Here is a 21,672-nt window from a genome sequence, read left to right on the forward strand (position 1 = left end):
AGATGAGAAAACTTAGGCAGATAGAGTTAAATGACTTGCCCAAGGTCACATAGCTAGTGATTGTCTGAGGCAGAATTTGAACTTACAAATAAGAGTCTTCTTGACTTTAGGCCCAGTGCTCTATCTACTATAGCACCCCCTTCTCAAAAACTAGAATTGTACAAAATTGAAATGGGCTGTCTTAAGAAAGCTATTTGTCCTTACTTGAAATCTTCAAGAAAAAGCTTACCAGAAGCAGTGCAAAGAAAATTCTTTTATAGGAATGAGTTGAACAGAACTAATGACCCTTCTTGATATGAAATTCTGAGATTCTATGGCTCCTACTTTAAGATGATTACTTAGGTAATTGTGAGAAAGATAGATTTCAGAGGAAGTCTGGAAACTAAGTGTACAATAAGTAGCTTACTGCTATCATCCACTACAATTGTGACCATCTAAATGGAGAAGAGGACTAATTGGGTTGGAAGTAGGAATCAACTAAAACTATACTAAGGATTAGATAAGGTACATGGTAAAGGAGCCATGACTCCATGTTTAGAAGCTGAATGACTAAAAAGATGATGGGGCCCTCATCAGAAATGGTTGTCTGGAAAAAGGACAGTTATGAAGTGGTTCCAAGTGATTTATACTTCATTAATTATCATAACCTTCCAATTAAAAAAAAAACTGGAAGGCATTGGGTATGGATATATAAAAATATATCTGTAATGACATTTGGATAATTATTTACTACTTACATTGATAAGAATTTTTAGCATAGACTCATTTCACCATTGTCATGAACCCCAAAGGAGCTTGTAACACTAAATGAGAACTACTAAGGTAGAGGATTATGAATAGTATTTTGAACACCTTAAGTTTGAGATGCCTTTGGGACATTAAGCTAATGATATCTAAAAAACAGTTGGTGATACTCAGGATAGAGATTAGAAATGCATGCATAGATGTGGACATCATCTCTATAATTATTTTAGTTGAACACATTGGGAATCAATGAAATTACCAGGAGAGGGTATAAAAAAAAAGAAGAAAAGAAGACCCAAGAAAGACCCCTGGGGAACATCAAGAGTAAGAGGGTATAACAAAAGAGCTGCAAAGGAATAAAAAGGGCAGTAGAAAATCAGGAGAAAGTACAGTTCCCATTCCACATCTCAGAAGTTAAGGGTGAGGAGCCCCCTTGATCTAAAAAAATGTTGACCCTTTTGTAACAGAAAATAAGTCTATATTATTACTGTATTGAATGATAAAATATGTTGATATTACATAATAATATACATATATTTCATGCATTTCTGAGTTTATAAACAGTTTCTGTGTCATCTGCTGGCCTTTACCTATCATCTGCAATTTCCACAAAACTCTCAAAAGATTCCCATTTAATTTCTTATGTTGATTCTCAATATATTGAAATATATTTTAGAAAGTCACAATGTAAAAGGGATAACTGCAGTGTCACAAAAATGTAAGGAAGAAAGATTACCTAGAAAGGACCAGTTAATTGTCAAATGGAATAGAGAGATCAAAAAGGGGAAAGAAGAAATGGCCATTGGATTAACCTCACTGCTAACCTTGAAAAAGATAAAAAATATATTTCAGTTGAAAGTATTCAAAACTAGAAGGGATTTTAAAGGACAGTTAGTCAAAGTCCTCATTTTACAAATGAAGCAACAGGCTCTGTTCATAGATCCAAGGTCTACTAATTAAGTGGCAGAAGCAGGACCAAAACCCCAAATAAGGAATTCTGATTCCAAATCCAGAAGTCTTTCTAGGATACTTCTTCATGTTGAAAGTTTTTATATTTTTAATTGATTGTCAACTATTTAGCTCTTTGGCCTCCTCATAAATTTAATAACACTTAACCTGGAAAGCAGAAATATGTGAATGAGTATCACTTGGCTTATGATGAGCTATAAACAACATTGGAAATACCAGTTTGAAGAAATAACATTTTAAGGTAATAGTTCATATATAGTGTGTCTAAATTCAATAAAATGACATTATAAATGCAGCACCTATTTGCTACCTTCTCATGTGCAATTTCAAAAGTTCTCTACTATAGAAATAGTAAGTTTCAACACACATCTGCTGACCCTTGCGTTATATATTTATATTTATGAGTAATATTGCTAGAGCTGTGAACTTTATATTTACATTAATGTTGCAGATAAAATTAAAAAGGATCGTGGACCTACAAAAGTTCTTCCTTTTTTTATAATCACATTCACAAATGACATTCCATCTTCTCTAGATGATTACATACTCAAATGATAATAGAATAATAGAAAAATAAGAATAACATATTCAATATATTTAAAATGCATTTACATATTTCATTTAGGTACAGGTCAATTATTAATTTGTATGATTGATCTTACCATAAAACTTTGTGATTTTGACCTTTTGTGTATCCTTTTTTGTAACACAATAAAAACTCAGATAGTTTGGATATTAGTAGAATCTTATTGATTTGGAAATACTAATATTAATTAATAATCATAACTAAGAAATTTATTTTACTGGCTATTAAAAACCATAACTCACTATGTTAATACAATTAAACTTACAAGACATATGCTTAACCTAAGAAAAACTTTTTTTTCATCCACCTCACTGTATGTTTCAGTGGATATAGATGCTTACAAACTGAGTGACCTTAACCAAATTACTTAATCTCTCTATACATCAGTTTCCTCATTTGCAAAATGAGGGCATTGGGCTCAACAATCTAAAATCCCTTTGATTTCTAAATCTATATTCTATGTATGATACAAGCTAACCACAAATAATCTGCTAACTAAAGCAGAAACTTCTCTTGAAAATGTTTTGTAAGCAATTATTTATTTGAATTACTGTTCTTGGAAATGATAAACTAATATGTCACTTTAAAACATTAGATATTTAATTAATTCTAAATTTAGATAATTAAATCATTTTGAGTTATTTTAGATTATTCTAGTTATTCTAGATTCGTGAGGTTTTACTGTATTGTCCATATCAATTTGGTTTTACTGTCAAATTCTCAAAAAAAAAAATTCTCTGTAAACAACAAATTAAGCTATCATTAAAGTAGAATTATTATTAAAGTATAAATGTGAAACAAGATCTAGTATATAAAAGAAAGTTACTATGCCCAGTATTCACCATCCAACAAACTTAGAAGCAATTAATTTATTCCCCAAATACAAAAATAGCATGAAAAAAGGCAAGTTTCTTTTCTAATTTTGCTTTATTCATGCAGTGTCTATGGATTCTTTAATTAAGAGAATCGCAGAGAAACTTAAAAAGTCTACAGAAACATTCTCCCTCTGGCAAAGTAGAGTTTTATGCTGATTACTTTTTAGTTGCTAATGCAATTATACTGCTATTTGCCAAAAATTTCATTACCCAACAGCTGCATGGTTTTTAACTGATGAAACCCACTATGGTACAAAAAAATTCAATTGTTGTGAGACATTATTAGCTCCCTGTGATTTAAAGTATAAAATTTGGAGTTAACAGGTTTAGAAATGACTATTTCAAAAAGAAAAAAAAAGCTCTTTAATGTGTATTGCTTAAATTCATCTTCTTGTCACTGACTTTGGAAATTGAAAATTAAAGTTCAAACCAAACTTCTAATGCTTACTACTACTATGATCTTGGACAATTCTATTAACTTCCTTGTGTCTCAGTTTCCTCCTCTGTAAAATGAAAAAATTGGATCAGATGTCCTCCAGAGCCAGTTATATAGATCTGGGATCCTATTATAGAATAAGAGATTCTTAATTCCCTGGTAAGTACAAGGAAACTTAAACTTATGGATTGTAGAACTCTTCACAACTGTACCTTTCCTTCATCATCACATGGTGTATGAATCTGAAAGTAGTCTTTTTGTGTACAAGGAGGACGCTCCATACATTGGCTGGATCCCTCATCTGCAATGCAAAAAAGCAAATTTCAGAAATGGAGCACTTCCTTTTGGAAGCCAGGAAAGAAAAAAAAAAAAAAAAAAAAAAAACATAAATAATTGAATCAGCAAGTGAGATTGAATTAGATTCTAAGACAAAAGAATACTGTATTTCTCTTAATTCTTTTACAGTGATAGAACATTGGAGGTTTTTTTTTTCTAAAGTCCAACATTACTCAAATATCTTTAATTACAAATTGCCTGTTTTAGTATCATGACAAACCTTTTCTGAGAGCACTGTATTTACTTGGCTCCAGTCACATTTACTCCACCCAGAAACTTGGAGCTCTCTGTTTCAAGGAGGCAACAGAAAACAGTAGGCTCCCAAGGTATTGTAAGAAAAGACATTGTAACAAAGGAGAAACTGAAGACAAAAAGCATAAAAAGTGAAAACTCAAACTGTACTGACTTTATAATTTAGCCAAGATTTTCACATACCTTTTCAATTCTGATATTGTGTGCTTCATTTATATGACATAAAAATTCTTTTTGAAAGAAAACATAATTCCTTATAAAAAAAAAAAATATCCCTACCTGCAAACTGGGTGTCTTTGCATTTTATGCACTCTTTAGCTCCTTTCTCAGAATAGGTATTTCTAGGGCAAACCTGGCAGTTGGATAAACCTGGCTTGTCACTGAATGTTCCTGGTTTGCAGGGGAAACATTCTGATGTGTATGCAACACCTATGAAGTAAAAGAACATAGACTGAATGGGAGGAAAGAGATAACACAGCCTCAATAAGATGTCAATTTCATCTTCATGATATCATGGTACATTGAAAAGAAAGTTGGATTTGGAATCAAATGAATTTGAATCCCAATTCTGCCCTTTCCCACCTGTGTGACCTTAACAATTCAATTCACCTTTCCTCTTTTGTAAAAGGAGTTTGACCTGGAAAAAGTCTAAGGTCCATTCCATGTATGAATCTGTGATCTCATGATCTTTTATATTTATTCTCTTCTACTGTCACCATCCTCGTTCAGATAATATATATCTTTTGGAATTTTTTCATATCTTTCTAATTATTCTCCCTTCTTCTAATCTCTTCTCTAACTCAATCCAAACTTTATACAAGTACTGAAATAATCTTTATAATCCACTAAGTTAATGTAATAACATACCCCTTCTCAAAAACCTTCAATAGTTCCCTACTGCCTCTAAAAATAAAATTAATATTCCAAGATCCACAGACTGGCTCTAACTACTTTGTAGCTTTAGCATATAGCTATCCTCTTGTATAAGAAATAAAGAAATATGTGATAAAGTCAAAATCCCTTTGTTTGGCTATTTTCCCATTCCTAGAATGGTCTTTCACCCAAAGTTGCATATGTTGAAATCCTTCCCCTCATTCAAAAACAATCGTAAATGCTAATCAGATCAAGAAATCATTCCCTGAAAATCAGAAACTATATGAGCAAAACTGCAAAACACTTTCCACACAAATAAAGTCAGATCTAACCAGTTGGAAAAATATTAAATGTTCTTGGATAGGGAGAGCAAATATAATAAAGATGACAATACTCCCAAAACTAATCTATTTATTTAGTGCTATACCAATCAGACTCCCAAAAAACTATTTTAATGACCTAGAAAAAACAACAACAAAGTTCATATGGAAAAACAAAAGGTCAAGAATTTCAAGGGAATTAATGAAAAAACATCAAATGAAGGTGGCCTAGCTGTGCCTGATCTAAAACTATATTATAAAGCAGCAGTTACCAAAACCATTTGGTATTGGCTAAGAAATAGACTAGTCGATCAGTGGAATAGATTAGGTACAAAGGACAAAATAATTAATAACTCTAACAACCTAGTGTTTGACAAACCCAAAGATCCCAGCCTTTGGGATAAGAACTCAATGTTTGACAAAAATTGCTGGGAAAATTGGAAATTCATATGGCAGAAACTAGGCATTGACCCACGCTTAACACCGTACACCAAGATCAGGTCAAAATGGGTTCATGACCAGGAATAAAGAATGAGATCATAAATAAATTAGAGTATCAAAGAAGAACTAGAGATCATTATTGATCACAAAATAGAAAGCTTTGATTATAACAAATTGAAAAGGTTTTGTACAAACAATATCAATGCAGATAAGATTAGAAGGGAAGCAATAAACTGGGAAAACATTTTTACAGTCAAAGGTTCAGATAAAGGCCTCATTTCCAAAATATATAGAGAAGTGACTTTAATATATAAGAAATCAAACCAATCTCCAATCGATAAATGGCCAAAGGATATGAACAGACAATTCTCGAATAAAGAAATTGAAACTATTTCTAGTCATATGAAAAGATGCTCCAAATCATTAATAATCAAAGAAATGCAAATTAAGACAACTCTGAGATACCACTACACACTTGTCAGATTGGCTAGAAAGACAGGGAAAGGTAATGCAGAATGTTGGAGGGGATGTGGGAAAACAGGGACACTGATACATTGTTGGTGGAATTGTGAATACATCCAGCCATTCTGGAGAACAATCTGAAACTATGCTCAAAAAGTTATCAAACTGTGCATACCCTTTGATCCAGCAGTGTTAATACTGGGCTTATATCCCAAAGAGATCTTAAAGAAGGGAAAGGGACCTGCATGTGCAAGAATGCTTGTGGCAGCCCTCTTTGTAGTGCCCAGAAACTGGAAGATGAATGGATGTCCATCAGTTGGAGAATGGTTGGGTAAATTGTGCTATATGAATGTTATGGAATATTATTGTTCTGTAAGAAATGACCAACAGGATGATTTCAGAGAGGCTTGGAGAGACTTACATCAACTGATGCTGAGTGAAATGAGTAGGACCAGGAGATTGTTGTATATTTCAACAACAATACTGTATGATAATCAATTCTGATGGATGTGACCCTCTCCAACAATAAGATGAACCAAATCAGTTACAATAGAGTAGTAATGAACTGAACCAGCAACACCCAGCGAAAGAACTCTGGAAGATGACTATGAACTACTACATAGAATTCCCAATCCCTCTAATTTTGTCCGCCTGCATTTTTTATTTCCTTCACCATCTAAATGTACACTATTACAAAGTCTGATTATTTTTGTTCAGCAAAACAACTGTTTGGTCATGTATACATATATTGTATTTAATTTATCTCTAACATATTTAACATGTATTGGTCAACCTGTCATCTGGGGGAGGGGGAAGGAGGGGGAAAGTTGGAACAAATGGTTTGGCAATTGTCAATGTTGTAAAATTACCCAAGCAAATATTTGGTAAATAAAAACTATTAAAAAAAAGAAAGAAAGAAAGAAAAAGAAATCCTTCCCTGATTTCTCTCAAACTTTAAAGGATCTCTCTCACATTTAGTTTTCCAAAATACCTCACCTTCACACAAATTTACATAATTTTCATTATCTTCCCCGCAGTGATCTTTCATCCAATTATCTCACCACTTAAGAGAAAAAAGAAGTCATGGTTTCCCTCATTTCTGCTACTACATACATGAGTCAAAATCTCTCTAGATCTTCATTTACTCTGTTCGGTTCCAGTCCCTGAGAATCATAAATCTAGAGACCATGAAGTATATATTTCATTTTATATGTGAGAAAATTGAGATGCAAAAAGGCTAAATGATTTACATGACATCCACTGATTACAAAAGTCAGAGGTAAAATGTGAACCCAGGGACACAGAATAGTTCCTCTGTTCTCGACCAAGGGTAAAGTGGTCCTTCTTGCAAGACAAAAGTATTGTCTTCATGTGATAACTGAGCATATACATAAAGGAGGCCAAAGATAGAAACAAAATTCCAATATATTTTAAAATATTCATAGCAGCATCTTTTTAGATAGCAAAGAACTAGAAATAAATTGGATGTTCATAAATTAGACAAATCCCAGTATGTAATGAGATATTACTGTGAAATAAATAACAAATAAGAGGTACTCACTGAACCATGGACACACGTATGTGAACTAACACACCACTGATAAGCAGAATTAAAATAACAAATATACACAACAATTACAATTATGTTAGGGAAAAGTTCACTAAACGACAAATAAATGAAAAACCAATAATAGTCACAGAGAACAGATCATAAAAAATAATTCTATGCTCTTTAGCAGAGAGATCAAGGAAAAATATTGCATACTTAGCAGAAGTGATCATTATGTGGGGTATATATGCATAATTCTTTCTTTGTTGTATGACATGGTTTAATTAGAGCAAAGGGAGATGATTATCCAAGGAACATACATACATACATATATATATATATATATATATATATATATATATGTATGTTATATATGTATATATATATATATATATATGTATGTTCCTTGGAAAGCAAAGGGAGATGATTATCCAAGGAACATATATATATATATATACGTATATATATATATATATTCACTTATTTTACTAATCAAAGAAAAAATATCAATAAAATTTAAATTTTAGAAAGAAAAAACCTTCACTTGTCCCTGCTATTCTCACTCAAAGGTAATCTGATATCACTTTTTCCTTATCACTGCCAAACTATTAGAAACAGTAGCTGCCTCTGCTTCTCAGTTTCCATGTTGGATCCAGTTTTTATCACCTAAATATGATTTTCCCTCAAAACTCTGTCCTCCAGGCTTTTATTTCCTTTTTTCTCAACTAAAACATCTTGATTTTTTTAAGTCTGTTGAAGCCAACCTCTTCTCAGAATATTTCTTTCATTCATAATTGAAGAAAATATTTAAATTTCAGGTAATTGTTAAAAATGTAACTTTATTTCTTCTCTAAGTCCCTACAAATCTATCCATGGATTCCTTGAGGGTTAACAACCCCTACTCTAAACTCTCTCTAAGTGATCTTATCTACCCCCTGAAGATTCAATTATCACTTATAGCTAAGATAATGATAGGGACAGAATCAAAGAGTTCCCTAGAGGAGGAAACATCATCTACCAATACATACCAACATGTTTATATGCTATTATCTTAGAGAGTTGCTCAGATGAAGGTTAAACAATTTGACCAGAGTCGCAAACAGAATTCACATCTTCCTACTTCTACTTCCCCATGATGCCTCCTCCTCATTTAACAGTGGTAATTCTAAAGCACATACAGACTGAGCACTGACCCAGCCCTTTCTAAGATGAAGGGACGTGTGAATCAATGAGAATTCCTTTGGTCACCATCCCCTATATTTGACTGCTCCAGATAGATGATTTCTAAATCGATACCACCAATTTTGTTCTCTCTTTATTACCAACAATTTGCTGAACATCCCCCAAATATCCCATAAATATCTAAAACTCAATATTTCAAAAACAGAAGTCATCTTTTCCTTTTCTTCTCAATTTCATTTGATAGGACTTAATACTGGAATCATCTTTGACACTTATTTCTCCCTCACCCTTCATGTCCAATCAGTTTATTCGATTGTCAGTTCTACCTCCACATGATTTCTTATCTCTGTTCCTTTTTTCTTTATACACACAGCCATCCCCCTAGTTCCTATTAATTTTCCCTTTGATGATTGATCACCTGCAGATTAAATTACCTTTTTTCAAACTTTATGTAACACACCATCTATAGAGATACCAAATATTCTTCCTAAGGTACAGTTCTGACCATATCCCTTCCTTACTCACAAACTTCCATTTCTCCCCACTGCCATTCAAGAGCTTCATCTTTCAAATTCAAATACCCTTTTCAAGGTACTGACCACCTACTACCCAAAGCATTCTCAAGCTGTCAGAATTTTTTCCCTTACCAAATAACCTAGTATAATTCTTGCCTGTGCACATAATAAGTGATTAATGTTGGTTTTGTTGAATTGAATTAACATATTTGTCTTCTCCTCTTACTAGTATGAAAGCTTCCCGATAGTACTTTGTCTCATCTTTGAATTTTCAGCACCCAGTACACCACTACATATGCCATCATCCTATCTTATATTATAGATGTTTAATCAATATTAACTTGTTGAATAGAATCTAATGAACTCTTCCATCAAAAATTAATTGATGGGAAAATTTTAACAAAGTAAGATTTAATCATTTTTCCACCATGTCATCCTTCTCATCTAGGTCACTGATGTTAGAATTGGAGCCACTGGGTTCAAAATAACTCTGCCACTTACTACCTTTATGATCCTTGGCAATTCTTTAGGCTTCAATTTCATCTATAAAATAAGGTTGGACTAGATGGCATTTAGAGTCCCTACTAACCCTAAATCTAAACATCACTTTTAAAACTAAATGCTTTTTTTTTAATCTATATGATTTATAAGTCACCAGTGTCTACTTATTCAAGTAAGTAAAACCAAAGCCAGGTGCTTAAAATTTGCAATGGACAGAGTACTAAACTTGTAATCATAGTATTTGGGCTTAAATGATTCATTACTCTATCTCTCAAGTCTTAGAAACATAGATTTTTAGCTGTTTGGGACCTCAGCAGCCATTTAGCACAACCCCTTCATTTTACATGAAAGGAACTGAAACCCAGCAAGGTTACATTACTTAAACAAGATCACAGAGCTAAGTGTCTCAGGCAGAATATGAATACATATCTTTGTAATTCTAAGCACTTTATGGAGAGCTGTTTCTAATTGGGTGGGAGAGAGGAAGAAGGAGCAACAGATCTGCATTCATGATTTGTTGTTTTTATTTTTGCTTAGTCTTTTTAAAAGACTCATAGAATGAGGTACTTGGAGTATATCCTAGGAGCATGTCATGCAACAGGAAGAAACAAACCTAAAATATGACTACCACTAAACTAGAAAGTCAATTAACCATACACACAGAATTCTCTCAAAAACATTTTATTTTATATCACTTCTGTCTGAAGCTATACTATACTTCTGGAACCAAGTTATTTAATCTCTTTCTTGGTCTGTTTCTTCATCCAAATATAAGGTATGATCCCTTTCTTATGTGAACAATTTGGTTACTGACAGAGGCAGAAAAATAACAATGATATAAGGAAAACTAATAAAACCAAATTATGAAGAAATACACTCCCTCAGACAAAATATAAAAGAGATATAGATTGTTCTGAAAACCAGAAAAAAAACTCCCCCTTAAATAAATGCACTGTGAGGACTTGTTTGAAATCAATGCAATGATTGTGATGAAGATGGTTTCAGAGCATCATGGTCCATCAGCTCATACACAGGTAACTGATTTTTAGAATTCAAAAGGTTGTATTTGACAAAATTATAAATCAAACAACTGTTTGAAGAATTATTTAAGGAATGTTGAGTTCATATATTGTACAAAAATTTCTTGAGTCTTATGAGATAGAGTTGAGTCACAGACTCCAAGCAGCATTCATTTGAATGCATAAGAAGCCAGAAGAAGGAGCCATAAAAAGAGATAGACAAGAAACAAGAAAATGAACTGAGTTCTGAAGAAGTCAGAATGGGAATGAATTTAGAAACTGAGAGGAACTAGATTAGAATATTCTGTTTCTGCATTTTGGTGAATTTATTGACTACAAGAGAGGCCTTACTATGTAATTAGATGGAGAAAGGTTGAGTCAGTTAAGAGTTCAGGCATTTGTGTTGATGATGTGAAGAAGAGCTGGATGCTAAAGGTTTTAGAGGTTGAGTTTATAGCTCTCTAATATAGGTTGAGAAAAGGGAAACTTCTCAGGGATGCCTGGTTGCCCTTTATTACCCTTTCTGGTTAGAGAACTAAGAAAACATGGTTTTTCATTTGCTATGAAAAGAGGACTGGCTTTGCTGAGAGCCCCACTCAAAAAAGCAGAATTCCTTTGTCATTTGTAGATCTGAGAAGCTTAGCAGCTCTCTGGCTTATAGGAACTGTCAGTCACTAAAAAAAAAAAAAAGAAAAAACAAAAACAAAAACAAAACCATAACTTTTTTAAGCTTCCTGTTTAGAGGTGGCTTTGAGCTAAAAGAACTTGACACTGCTTCATAAGCTCCAGAGCAGATGAGGAGTAGGCTTTAACAAACAGGAAAGCAGTGAAGACCAGAAAGGTCTTTATTTACAGAGAAATGTAGCATACTTCATGTAGTATAAATTATTCCTGAGGGAACAACAAAAGTTTACATTTCAGAGATGTGAATTGCCCTTAGGAACATGGGTTTTCGTATTCATGAATCTCCCTGCTAAGATTCTACAAATGCATTTCCAGTTTCCCATAGACTCCACATACGTTGGTAGAAGAATTTGACCAAAGTTTATGGGTTAATGTTTCAAATATTGCTGCTCTGACAGAAAAATTTATAATTATTTTGTGAGGAGTAAAATTTATGATTATTTCTGACCTTTTCTTCTGAATAAATACTATGAATATTATTTTATTGTATTTGTCTCATCATTTAGTAAACATTTAGTAAATATTTCACATCATAATCATTGATTGAGCATAAAGATGAAATACAGGGGTAGTGACACAAGAGTTTTACACGCACACCTCTGTCTCTCCCCACTGTTAGACTCTAGAATTCTGAGAAAATAGTAAGTGCAATCAAATGGTCATGCTGTACCTTATCCTCTTCCCCAATTCCAGATCTACTGGTATCAAGGCACATTAGAATGACTGAGTCATTCCAGAGAGAGAGACAAACAGGGAGACAGCACAGACACAGAGACACACAAAGTCACAGAGAGACACAGCGAAAGAGACACAGAGAGACAGAAATTCACAGAGATAAATAGAAAAACAGTTTCTGCATTACTCCTGGATACAAGTTAAATTGGAAAGGTCATACTATAAGATTTCTAAAGCACATTCCAACTCGAATGCACATTTCTAAAGCACATTCCAAGTATCGAATCTTAAGATTCTAACAATCCATTGAAACTTGGGAGTTTTCTGACCTGATTTGTGATTCCTTTCTTGGCCAGCAGATGTCCTTATTCGCTAACGTTAGCAACTGTAATAGTGTCTGATCTCAAGTCATTCAATAATGAAACTGTACATTTAAAAGATTCACGGTTTTAATTTTTTAAAAGTATCCTCTGTGCTGCATGGGCTGAAACATATCTACTCCCGCATATCTTATTTCTTTATTTTTTTTCCATTAATAGCCAGAACCACAGGAGACAACAGACTTGCCACTTAAGGGATAAGGTTATTTCACCTTACCTTCCATTGCCATATTAGTGATTTGTGACATTTTACATTTTCATTACATTTCTCTTCTCTTGCCTATGAACATACTCAATTTCCTTTAATGTAATCTTAAAAAGCTTTCTTCTGGATGACTCACCTAACCATTCTTTCCACTTTCTTGATAGTCATTCCTTGTAATCTGGTTTGCATTAGAGTCTCATTTTTCTGAAATTGTTCCCACAAAATTCACTAATAACCTCTTAAGTACCTAATCAAATAGCATTTTCTCCTTGGTGTTTGTTTTTCCTTGGTTTATCTTTGGTGTCTCTGTAATATCTATTTTGGTAGTATCATTTCATCTACTTTTTAGTGTTAGGAGATCATAAACTTAATAATAAGAAGATATTAATAAGAATAAGAACATTTACACACGGGCTAGTGATTTGCAAATAGTTTTGAAAATATCTCATTTTTGTCTTCCTGAACAACCTGAGGAAATCCTCATTTGAGAGATGAGGAAATGGAAGCTGAAAGAGATCAAATGATTTATGGTTCCTCCATGACTTGAAATGACCTTAAAAGTCATCAAGGTACACATTTTTACAAAAGAGGAAACTGAGGTCTAGAGAAATACATCAACATATAGGTATTTTTAAGGAATCCCAATGAGAAGAGAATACTCAGAGATGTCTCATGTTTGCTGAGAACATGAGAACATGCTTGCAGTTATCTAATGAAATGCCAGAAAGCAAAGGAAGGGAAAGTGGGTCCCTTGAGATGAAGCATCTTATACCTGGAAGACTGCTTTGTCTCAAGAGTCATGTATCAAATGAGAATACTTAGTGTAGTCCCTTCTTTGTTCTTAGCCTATAAAAACCCCTTAGTGGAAAAGGATTTTGAGAATCTCATCCTTGAAGGAACACTTTGCCTGGGATTTTTCCCCCAGACTCAAGATTTTAAATAGTTGTGACTAGGGATTCTCCCAGCCAAGAAATTCAGATGTTGGTGATGATGATGTTATATGTTTGTTTGTTTTTTATATTGTCTTTGTTGTTATGGTGATCACGGTGTTTGTTGATTGTGTTTTACTTTTATACTATAAGTTTCCTCTTCCCTTATGTTTTGTTTGAATCAAGGTTCTAAGAAGTAATAAATTTGTACCCATCCCCTTTGTCTGTGTTTGTTGAATGTGAATTCCAAATTTAGATTAAATTTACAGTATTAAGTATTAATCCAGATTGTCTGACTCCAAATTCTATGGTACCTGGGTTTTTTTCGTTTTGGTTTTTTTTTTTTTTTTTCCCCACTGTGCTTTCTTTTTATGGTTAATCTCTCCTTGACTTCCATGAGCCTGTGCTTTCTTGGTAGTACTCCTACATCTGACTGTTTCTTCTGTCTTGTCCTTATATCTTCTATAAAGAGAATTTCCCTGGCCTCTGGACTCTTCCTTTCTTGCTATCCTCAAACTTTTACCATGACTCTACTCAAATGACTCCTAAATCTACATCTCTAGCCTCAGCTCCAGCCTTATTTCAACCAGCTACTAAATTTGATATATTGCTTTGTTCCTCAAATTCAATATCTCTAAAAACGAGTAGATTTATTTCATCATCTTACCACTTGTCCCATTTTCATTCCCACTATCATCAATGAAGCTCAGACCCTATTTATCTCTTACCTAAACTATTATAAAAGCCTTCCCATAATCTCTACACCTCCAGTCTCTCTTTCCTAATCCTTCTCTTGCATACATGAGTGTGTATATGTCAGATTCATTTTCCTAATGCAGAAATTAATCACCAAAAAAAGACTTCCAAAGATGAGTCTTATGGCTCCAAGGACTCAGTGGGGTTCTCATATCCTAACTGTTGAAATCCTCATGCTGCCATGCAAAACTCTTAAGTAGCAGCAGCACTGTTGTTGTTTTCTTCCCCACAATATACTCTGTCATACACGCACTTTGCTCAAGAAGGAAAAAAAAATCTTGACCAAATACTATCTCCCAAGCACATCTTGCATTTTCCTTGCCTCCATATCCTGGAATGTCCTCCCCCACATCTCTACCAATTAAACGCCTACTCATCTTTCAAGGCTAATTCAAATGCTATCTTCTCCATGATGCTTCTCCTGATTCACTGTGCCAGAATTTATTTTTTCCTCCCCTAGAATGCCATAGATAGCACTTTGGACCTCTCTTAGAAATATAAATAGATTCTGTTCCATTTGAACCACAGCTGGAGGAATGCATTGAAGGGATGAATCTTAGTTCACAGTTATCATTTAAGAAAAGACATTGAACAATGACAGGAAGACACATCCTGGGGAGGTCAATTACAATGGTGAGAGACCTCAAAACTGTGCTATCTGAAGATCAATGAAAACAACTGGGGACTTTGATGTTGGAGAGAAGACAAAAGGAAATAAAGGATGAAGGCCTGTTATATGGAAGGGAGATTAAGCTCGTTCTATTTTAGTCCAAGACGACAACCTAGGAAGAATGGATAGAAATTAGGAAGACGCAAATTTGAGTTAAATTGAGAAAGAACTTCTTAACAATACAAGGTAAAGAGATGGACAGCCACCGAGGCTCATGAGTTCTTGTATCACTTGATTTTCTCAAAAATGCTGTACAGGTCAACTCCAGGAAAGGACTAAGCAATGTGATTCGTTCCTATCAACTCTTAAGATTTTTCTATATCTCTTATCTCCATCATTAAATTATATCCTCTTTGTAGGCAGTAATCATAGCTTTTAATTTTTTCTTTGCTCCAATTGCCTAAGATATTGTTCTACACAGAGAAGATTTTCAATAAATAGTTAAGTTAAATCACAAGACATGTACTTGTCTTTTGAATAAAGTGGCAATAAAATTGCACACTACATCCTACAAGCAAAAAACCAAATAGCAAATATCAAGGAACAAGCCTGGGTTCTCTTTAAATCCAACTTGGCACACAGTGCATTAATTCACTTTTATTCATCTTTCAAAAAACTATATCAAAGTTACATGTAGTTTATATATACATATATATATAGCTACATAGACACAACATCCTAAAAACAGTTTTTAAAAAGTTAAAGAACATGAGACAAAAGTACATCTTAACTACTAGCAAATTTTAAAAAATGAATGAATAGATCAGAATCACATGGGAGGAAGAAGTATGTGGTGAATATACCTTCAATAGTGATGTTTTTCACTAGCACAGGTTTCACCACTTTGGACCCCATGAGAATCCCCGTGGTCCTCCAGTACAATATGTTTGTGCCTGATTTTAACATGACCTGTAAAGATAAAAGAAAGTACTGCAATCAGGCAAGTCTGTGTTGTTTCTAAACATACCAGAAAGCTTACAATCTATTTACTGACACCATTTTCCCCTTAATTTGTTACTGTTTAACACACTTTCTTTTGCAGGGGGGGGGTGTCTGTGTGTCTGGCTAGGTACTTGGGATTAGGTGACTTGCCTAGGGTCACACAGCTAGGAAGTGTTAAGTGAAGTTAGATTTAAACTCCTGACTCCAGGGCTAGTGTCCTATCTACTGTGCCATTTAACTGTACTTAACACCCTTTTTTTTTGTTCCGTTTTAAGTCCCAAATCCTCTCCCTCCTTTCCACCTCTCCTATACCCATTAAAAAAGCAAGAAATGTGATATTAATATTACATGAAAATCATTTAAAATCTCTTTCCAAATCAGTCATTGCAAAAAAAAAAAAAAGCAAGAAAAATAAAAGTTTTAAAAGTATGCTTCAATATACATTCAGACTACATCAATTCTACTCTAGAGGAAGCATTTTCCATCATAGTTCCTTAGGAATAATCTTAGATCATTGCATTGGTCAAAATAAATCATTTATAGTTGGTCATTCTTATTATATTGCCATTACTGTGAACAGTGTTCTCTTGGTTCTACTCACTTCACTTTACATCAGTTCATATAAGTGTTCCCAGGTTTTTCTGAAACCATCATGCTCATCATCTCTTAGCGCACAATAATATTGGATCACCATCACATACCACAGCTTGTTTAGCTATTCTCCACTTGATGGGCATCCCCTCAATTTCCAATTCTTTGTCACCAAAAAAGAACTATTATAATGATTTTTGTACATTTTCTATTAGAAAATAACAAACGTATTTATATCCTCTACAACTTCATAGAGATGTGGACTCTACTACAATTTACCTTAATACTATCTATGAAGGAAAGCTTTATCAAGCGCCTGAATGGAGTGAATAAGACAAAGAAGAGGTGAATTTTCACACTTTTGAGGCCAAAGAGGAAATAGCAAAGTCCTTTATTTGAAATGTTTACACTAAGGGCCTCTTTTTAGAATGTGAAAGTTTAGAATGTGAAATCATACAGTTATCTGCACAATCAGCAGCTACTCATAGCTTCTCTGAGAGCTCTGAAAACAAAAAGATAAATAATGAATTTGTTCGCTTCTTTTAAAACCAGTCATTTCATTAAACTGTGAAAGCAACAAGAGTATAGTGTGACTGCTAACATATATTTCTCTAGGTTTGATCTCCTAGTTTGATATCCCAAATTATAACTAGCACAGAACAGACAGGCTTTTGCTCCAAGGCACTAACTTCTGGTGAGAGAGTTGCTGAGGCCTAATTTGAACTCAGGACCTCCTGACTCCAGAGCTGATATTCTATCCATTGTCCCATCTAGCTGCCCCAAACCCTCTCCCTTCCTTCCGCCCCTCTTCTAACCATTAAAACCATCCCCACTTGAAACACTCAGTGGGGACTGGGAATGAGAGGAAACAGGTCAGAGAAATACATATCTTTTCCCTCAGCAGTCACACCAACTTTAGCAGGGAATGAACAGACATAGAAGGCCATTAAAAAGAACGATATCCCACTCCATTCTCCCCCCCCAGAGGATTCTGTTCCTATCACTTCCCAAACCTAAACTAATTTGCCCTGCCACTGCTCTGTTGGCACAATTGCACCTGAGTGTGTCCATCCCGCTATTATCCTGCAGCTGAATCTGCCCAAGCACTGGAAATGTCACTTTTAAGTCTGCTGATACCTAATATTGTTTTCTATCTGTTGTTTCTTCCCCTACAGACACTTTTCTAAGCTTAAAATTAAGCTAACTTTCCTCTGTATTTTAGGTTTGTTCAAGAGGAGAATACTTTTCATAGATCTATTATTATCCAACCTAGCACCCTTCCTCTGATGTGCAATGAAAAAGTGGGCAAACAGAAACCACATTAAAGAAAGCCTCACACCAGCCGCCCATTTTATCTTGCCCAGGAGTACCAAAAAAAAAAAAAAGTTGAAGTACTTTTCACCTTGTGTCAGGGAAGGCAAAGCAAGCTTTCAGATGACAAGTGGCATTTACACCTTCCCAATCTAAAAGGAGCATTCGTGTTAGTGAGCCTGATAAGACACTAACATCACTCAGGGGCCCCAGATAAAGAAATGCCTGGAAAAAGGACATTCCATTAAGCCTCAAAGGATCTGTTGCTGAAGCAACCAGAAGTATGCAGATACATCTGAGGAATCATAGTAGAGGTATGCTATTAAATGTTTAACAATCAGCTCTCAAAACAAACAAAAAACCTGTCCTCATAACACACTTTTAAATTTAATAACATTATTAACATTTTCACCATCATTTTCTTAAATTTGTGCAATCAACAAAGCAATAAATCAGGCCCTGAATTGTGGAGTTGACTAGTTTCCGAGATATAAATGCTGATAATAAAAATTTTAAAAGCTGTTAGTTCAAGTTGCTCTAGCACATCCCAATAGTAATGTAGTTATTAGTTGCACTCGTTTTTAAGCATTTCAAAAAAAAAATTTAAAAAAGGTTTCATTGGTGAAATGTATAGCAACCTCTAACTTTCATTAGTAAGTACAAAGCCCTCAACATATTGATTTTGTTATGGCCCTATCTCCTGCCCAAAATTGAGTGGTGCAGTGGATTTGTGCAGGAAGTCTCATGTTCCTGAGTTTAAATTTAGCCTCAGACCCTTATCAGCTGTGTAACTCTAGGCAAGTCTCTTAACCCGTTTTACCTCAATTTCCTCATCTGTAAAATAAGTTGGAAAAGGAAATGGCTAACCACTCCATTATCTCCACCAAGAAAACCCCAAACAGGTCACAAAGAGTCACAGAAGACTTCTGAACAACCTCTTCTACCCACTTGGAGGAACAGGCATAGGAATGGAGGTTGGTAGGAACAATAAAAATCTACATCAGAAGGAATTTTTTTAAAGACACTATAAATTCATAGGATTTTTATGTATTTAGGGCTAGAAGAGATCACAAAGGCATCTACTCTAAATTATTTTATAGATGATAAAATTAAGACTTGGAGAAAATAAGTGACTTACCCAAGATCACATAAGTACTAAATTACAGAGTTGAAAAGCGAACCTAACTCTGACTCTTTTGAATACAATTTCCCTTTTCTTTCACTGAACCTGAATGAAGGCAAATTCTTTCATGACCCATGACCATGAGGTGTCTATACTTAACCCCTAATTAATATCCAGTTTTGTTTCTTTCTTTGTGCTAAATGTCAAATTATTTAAAGCTAAATATGGATAGGCAAATGAAAAAAAATTAAAATCAGAGAGGAAAAATACTATAAGACTTACAGAATGAGAACCCCATTCTCCATTGTCTGTCAATTTTACCCACTTGTCTGTGGAGGAGTCCATCTCTTGGCACTGATCATTTTGTATCTGTGAATTAAACACAAAGACCCTAATTGAGTATCCTGAGAAATCATTTTCATGTGCTCCTGTAGCCAGCACGGACTGTGCATAAAAAATTCTAACAATAAACACTTAAACAGATATGGCTCATCATTAGTAATCCCCCAGCAGAAAACACAACAAAGCTCCAGGTGTTTAAAGGGTGATGAAGAAAAAAAGTCAAGCCCTGCAGCTATATGTAGATTGTCTACTGCTATGAATCAGGTGTTAGTATTTTAAGGAAACTCTTATGACAGTAAGAAGTATGAAAAGGCTAGATTAGTTGGAAAGTAGTTATAAATATGTTCCAACAGAAAGATTGTAGGCATGCCAATAAGAACCAAAAATTAAACAGCTTATCAAAATGTTAGCAATAGACAGTTTTCCTGCAACAAATTACTGTTTAAACCAGGTGAATAGGTAGATAAGTAACTAAGACCTATATCAAAGTCCTGAATTTTTATGCTATGGCAAATGTTAACCCTACATTGCTATTTTAAAAAAAAAAATCAGTGTTAGATAAGTTGGGTCTTATCCAAATTGTTTTTTAAATAATATTTTTTTCTTTCCAATTACATATAAAAATAAATTTTAACAATTTTTTTTAAATTTTGAGTTCTACTGGGAAGTGAATGTAAATTGTTAGCACTACTGTCTATCTACCCAGGTTACTTATACCTTCGGAATCTAATAATTAATGTGCAACAAGAAAATGGTATTTACACACATATATTGTGTCTAGGTTATATTGTAACATATGTAAAATGTATGGGATTGCTTGTCATCAAGGGGAGGGAGTAGAGGGAGGGAGGGGATAATTTGGAAAAATGAATACAAGGGATAATATTTTTTTTAAAAATTACTCATGCAAATATACTGTGAAAAAAAATTATAAATAAAAAATTAAAAGAAAGCTATATTTTTCTTTTCTTTAAAAAAAAAATAAATTTTGAGTTCTAAATTCTCTTCTTTCTAAAATGGTAAGCAATTTAATATAGATTATACATGTGTATAAATTACTAAATATTAATAATTATTATAATTAACATGATTTTCCCAACATTCTTCTTATTTGGGACAGTTTCTTTTTTTTAATAGTTGATTATTGATTTCTTTTGCATTACTGTCATTGTAAACATCTTTCCCTTAATATAATTCTTTCTTGGAATATTATGCTTCTAAGTTATAAAAGAAGGGGTGAAAACATGAAATTATGAAAAATAAGGGATCATGGGAATTGAAGAGGAAAAACAAACTGAAATTTTGCCCTGGTTTGAATAATAGAGTTGAGAATCAAAATTAGAATTCTCTCTTATTCCCACCTCCATTGGGAATATCCTCCTACTCTCTGCATCTCTTTCCATCTTCTTCTTGATCCTAGTTCCAACAAATCATCTCCTCACATAAATTAATCAGGAAAAAAGGATACTTTGAAGAACTGCACTTCTGTAGCAGAATACTTGATACAACAATATCATTATAAATGCAAACAATTTTTAAAGCCTTGATATCTCATATCAATAAAATGACCACTAGTCCAGAGGATTTCTGTCAATGCATATTACTTGACTCCAGATAAAGAAGTGATATATTCAAAATGCACAACAAGAAATTTTTGGACATGGATAATATGACTTTACACATTCATCTCAGGAAGTTTGTATTTTTTCCTTTTCTTCCCTTTTAAATAGGCAAAAGAGAAAAAAATATTTATTAATTAAAAAATAAAACTAAGAGTAGGAATGACTCACAAAGATCTAGTACAAATAATGATTCTTCCAAGTGATTCAATTTCACATTATTCAAAGTTATGATTATATAAAAAATGGTCATTGATTTGCAAAATGTAAAATGTGCTTCATGGGATCATTGGTTGTGGTCTAGTAGAAATATGCAATCTAAATTTGAACATTTCATCCATACAAGTGCATTCATTATTCACACGAATCAGGGACATTGTATTAG

At 33.7% G+C, this 21,672-nt stretch overlaps 1 protein-coding gene across 1 annotated transcript in view; it reads right to left on the reverse strand.

Annotated features, from left to right (window-relative positions):
• The window catches only part of ELAPOR2 (endosome-lysosome associated apoptosis and autophagy regulator family member 2), a 202,524-nt gene that overhangs the window by 64,923 nt on the left and 115,929 nt on the right, over nucleotides 1-21,672 (reverse strand). Inside the window, 4 exon segments of the mRNA XM_074268541.1 lie at nucleotides 3,823-3,911; nucleotides 4,478-4,627; nucleotides 16,163-16,268; nucleotides 19,609-19,695. Of these exon segments, the coding sequence (XP_074124642.1) occupies nucleotides 3,823-3,911; nucleotides 4,478-4,627; nucleotides 16,163-16,268; nucleotides 19,609-19,695 (432 nt within the window).

This window comes from Sminthopsis crassicaudata, chromosome 5, assembly GCF_048593235.1.
Source record: "Sminthopsis crassicaudata isolate SCR6 chromosome 5, ASM4859323v1, whole genome shotgun sequence".
Lineage (NCBI taxonomy): Eukaryota > Metazoa > Chordata > Mammalia > Dasyuromorphia > Dasyuridae > Sminthopsis > Sminthopsis crassicaudata.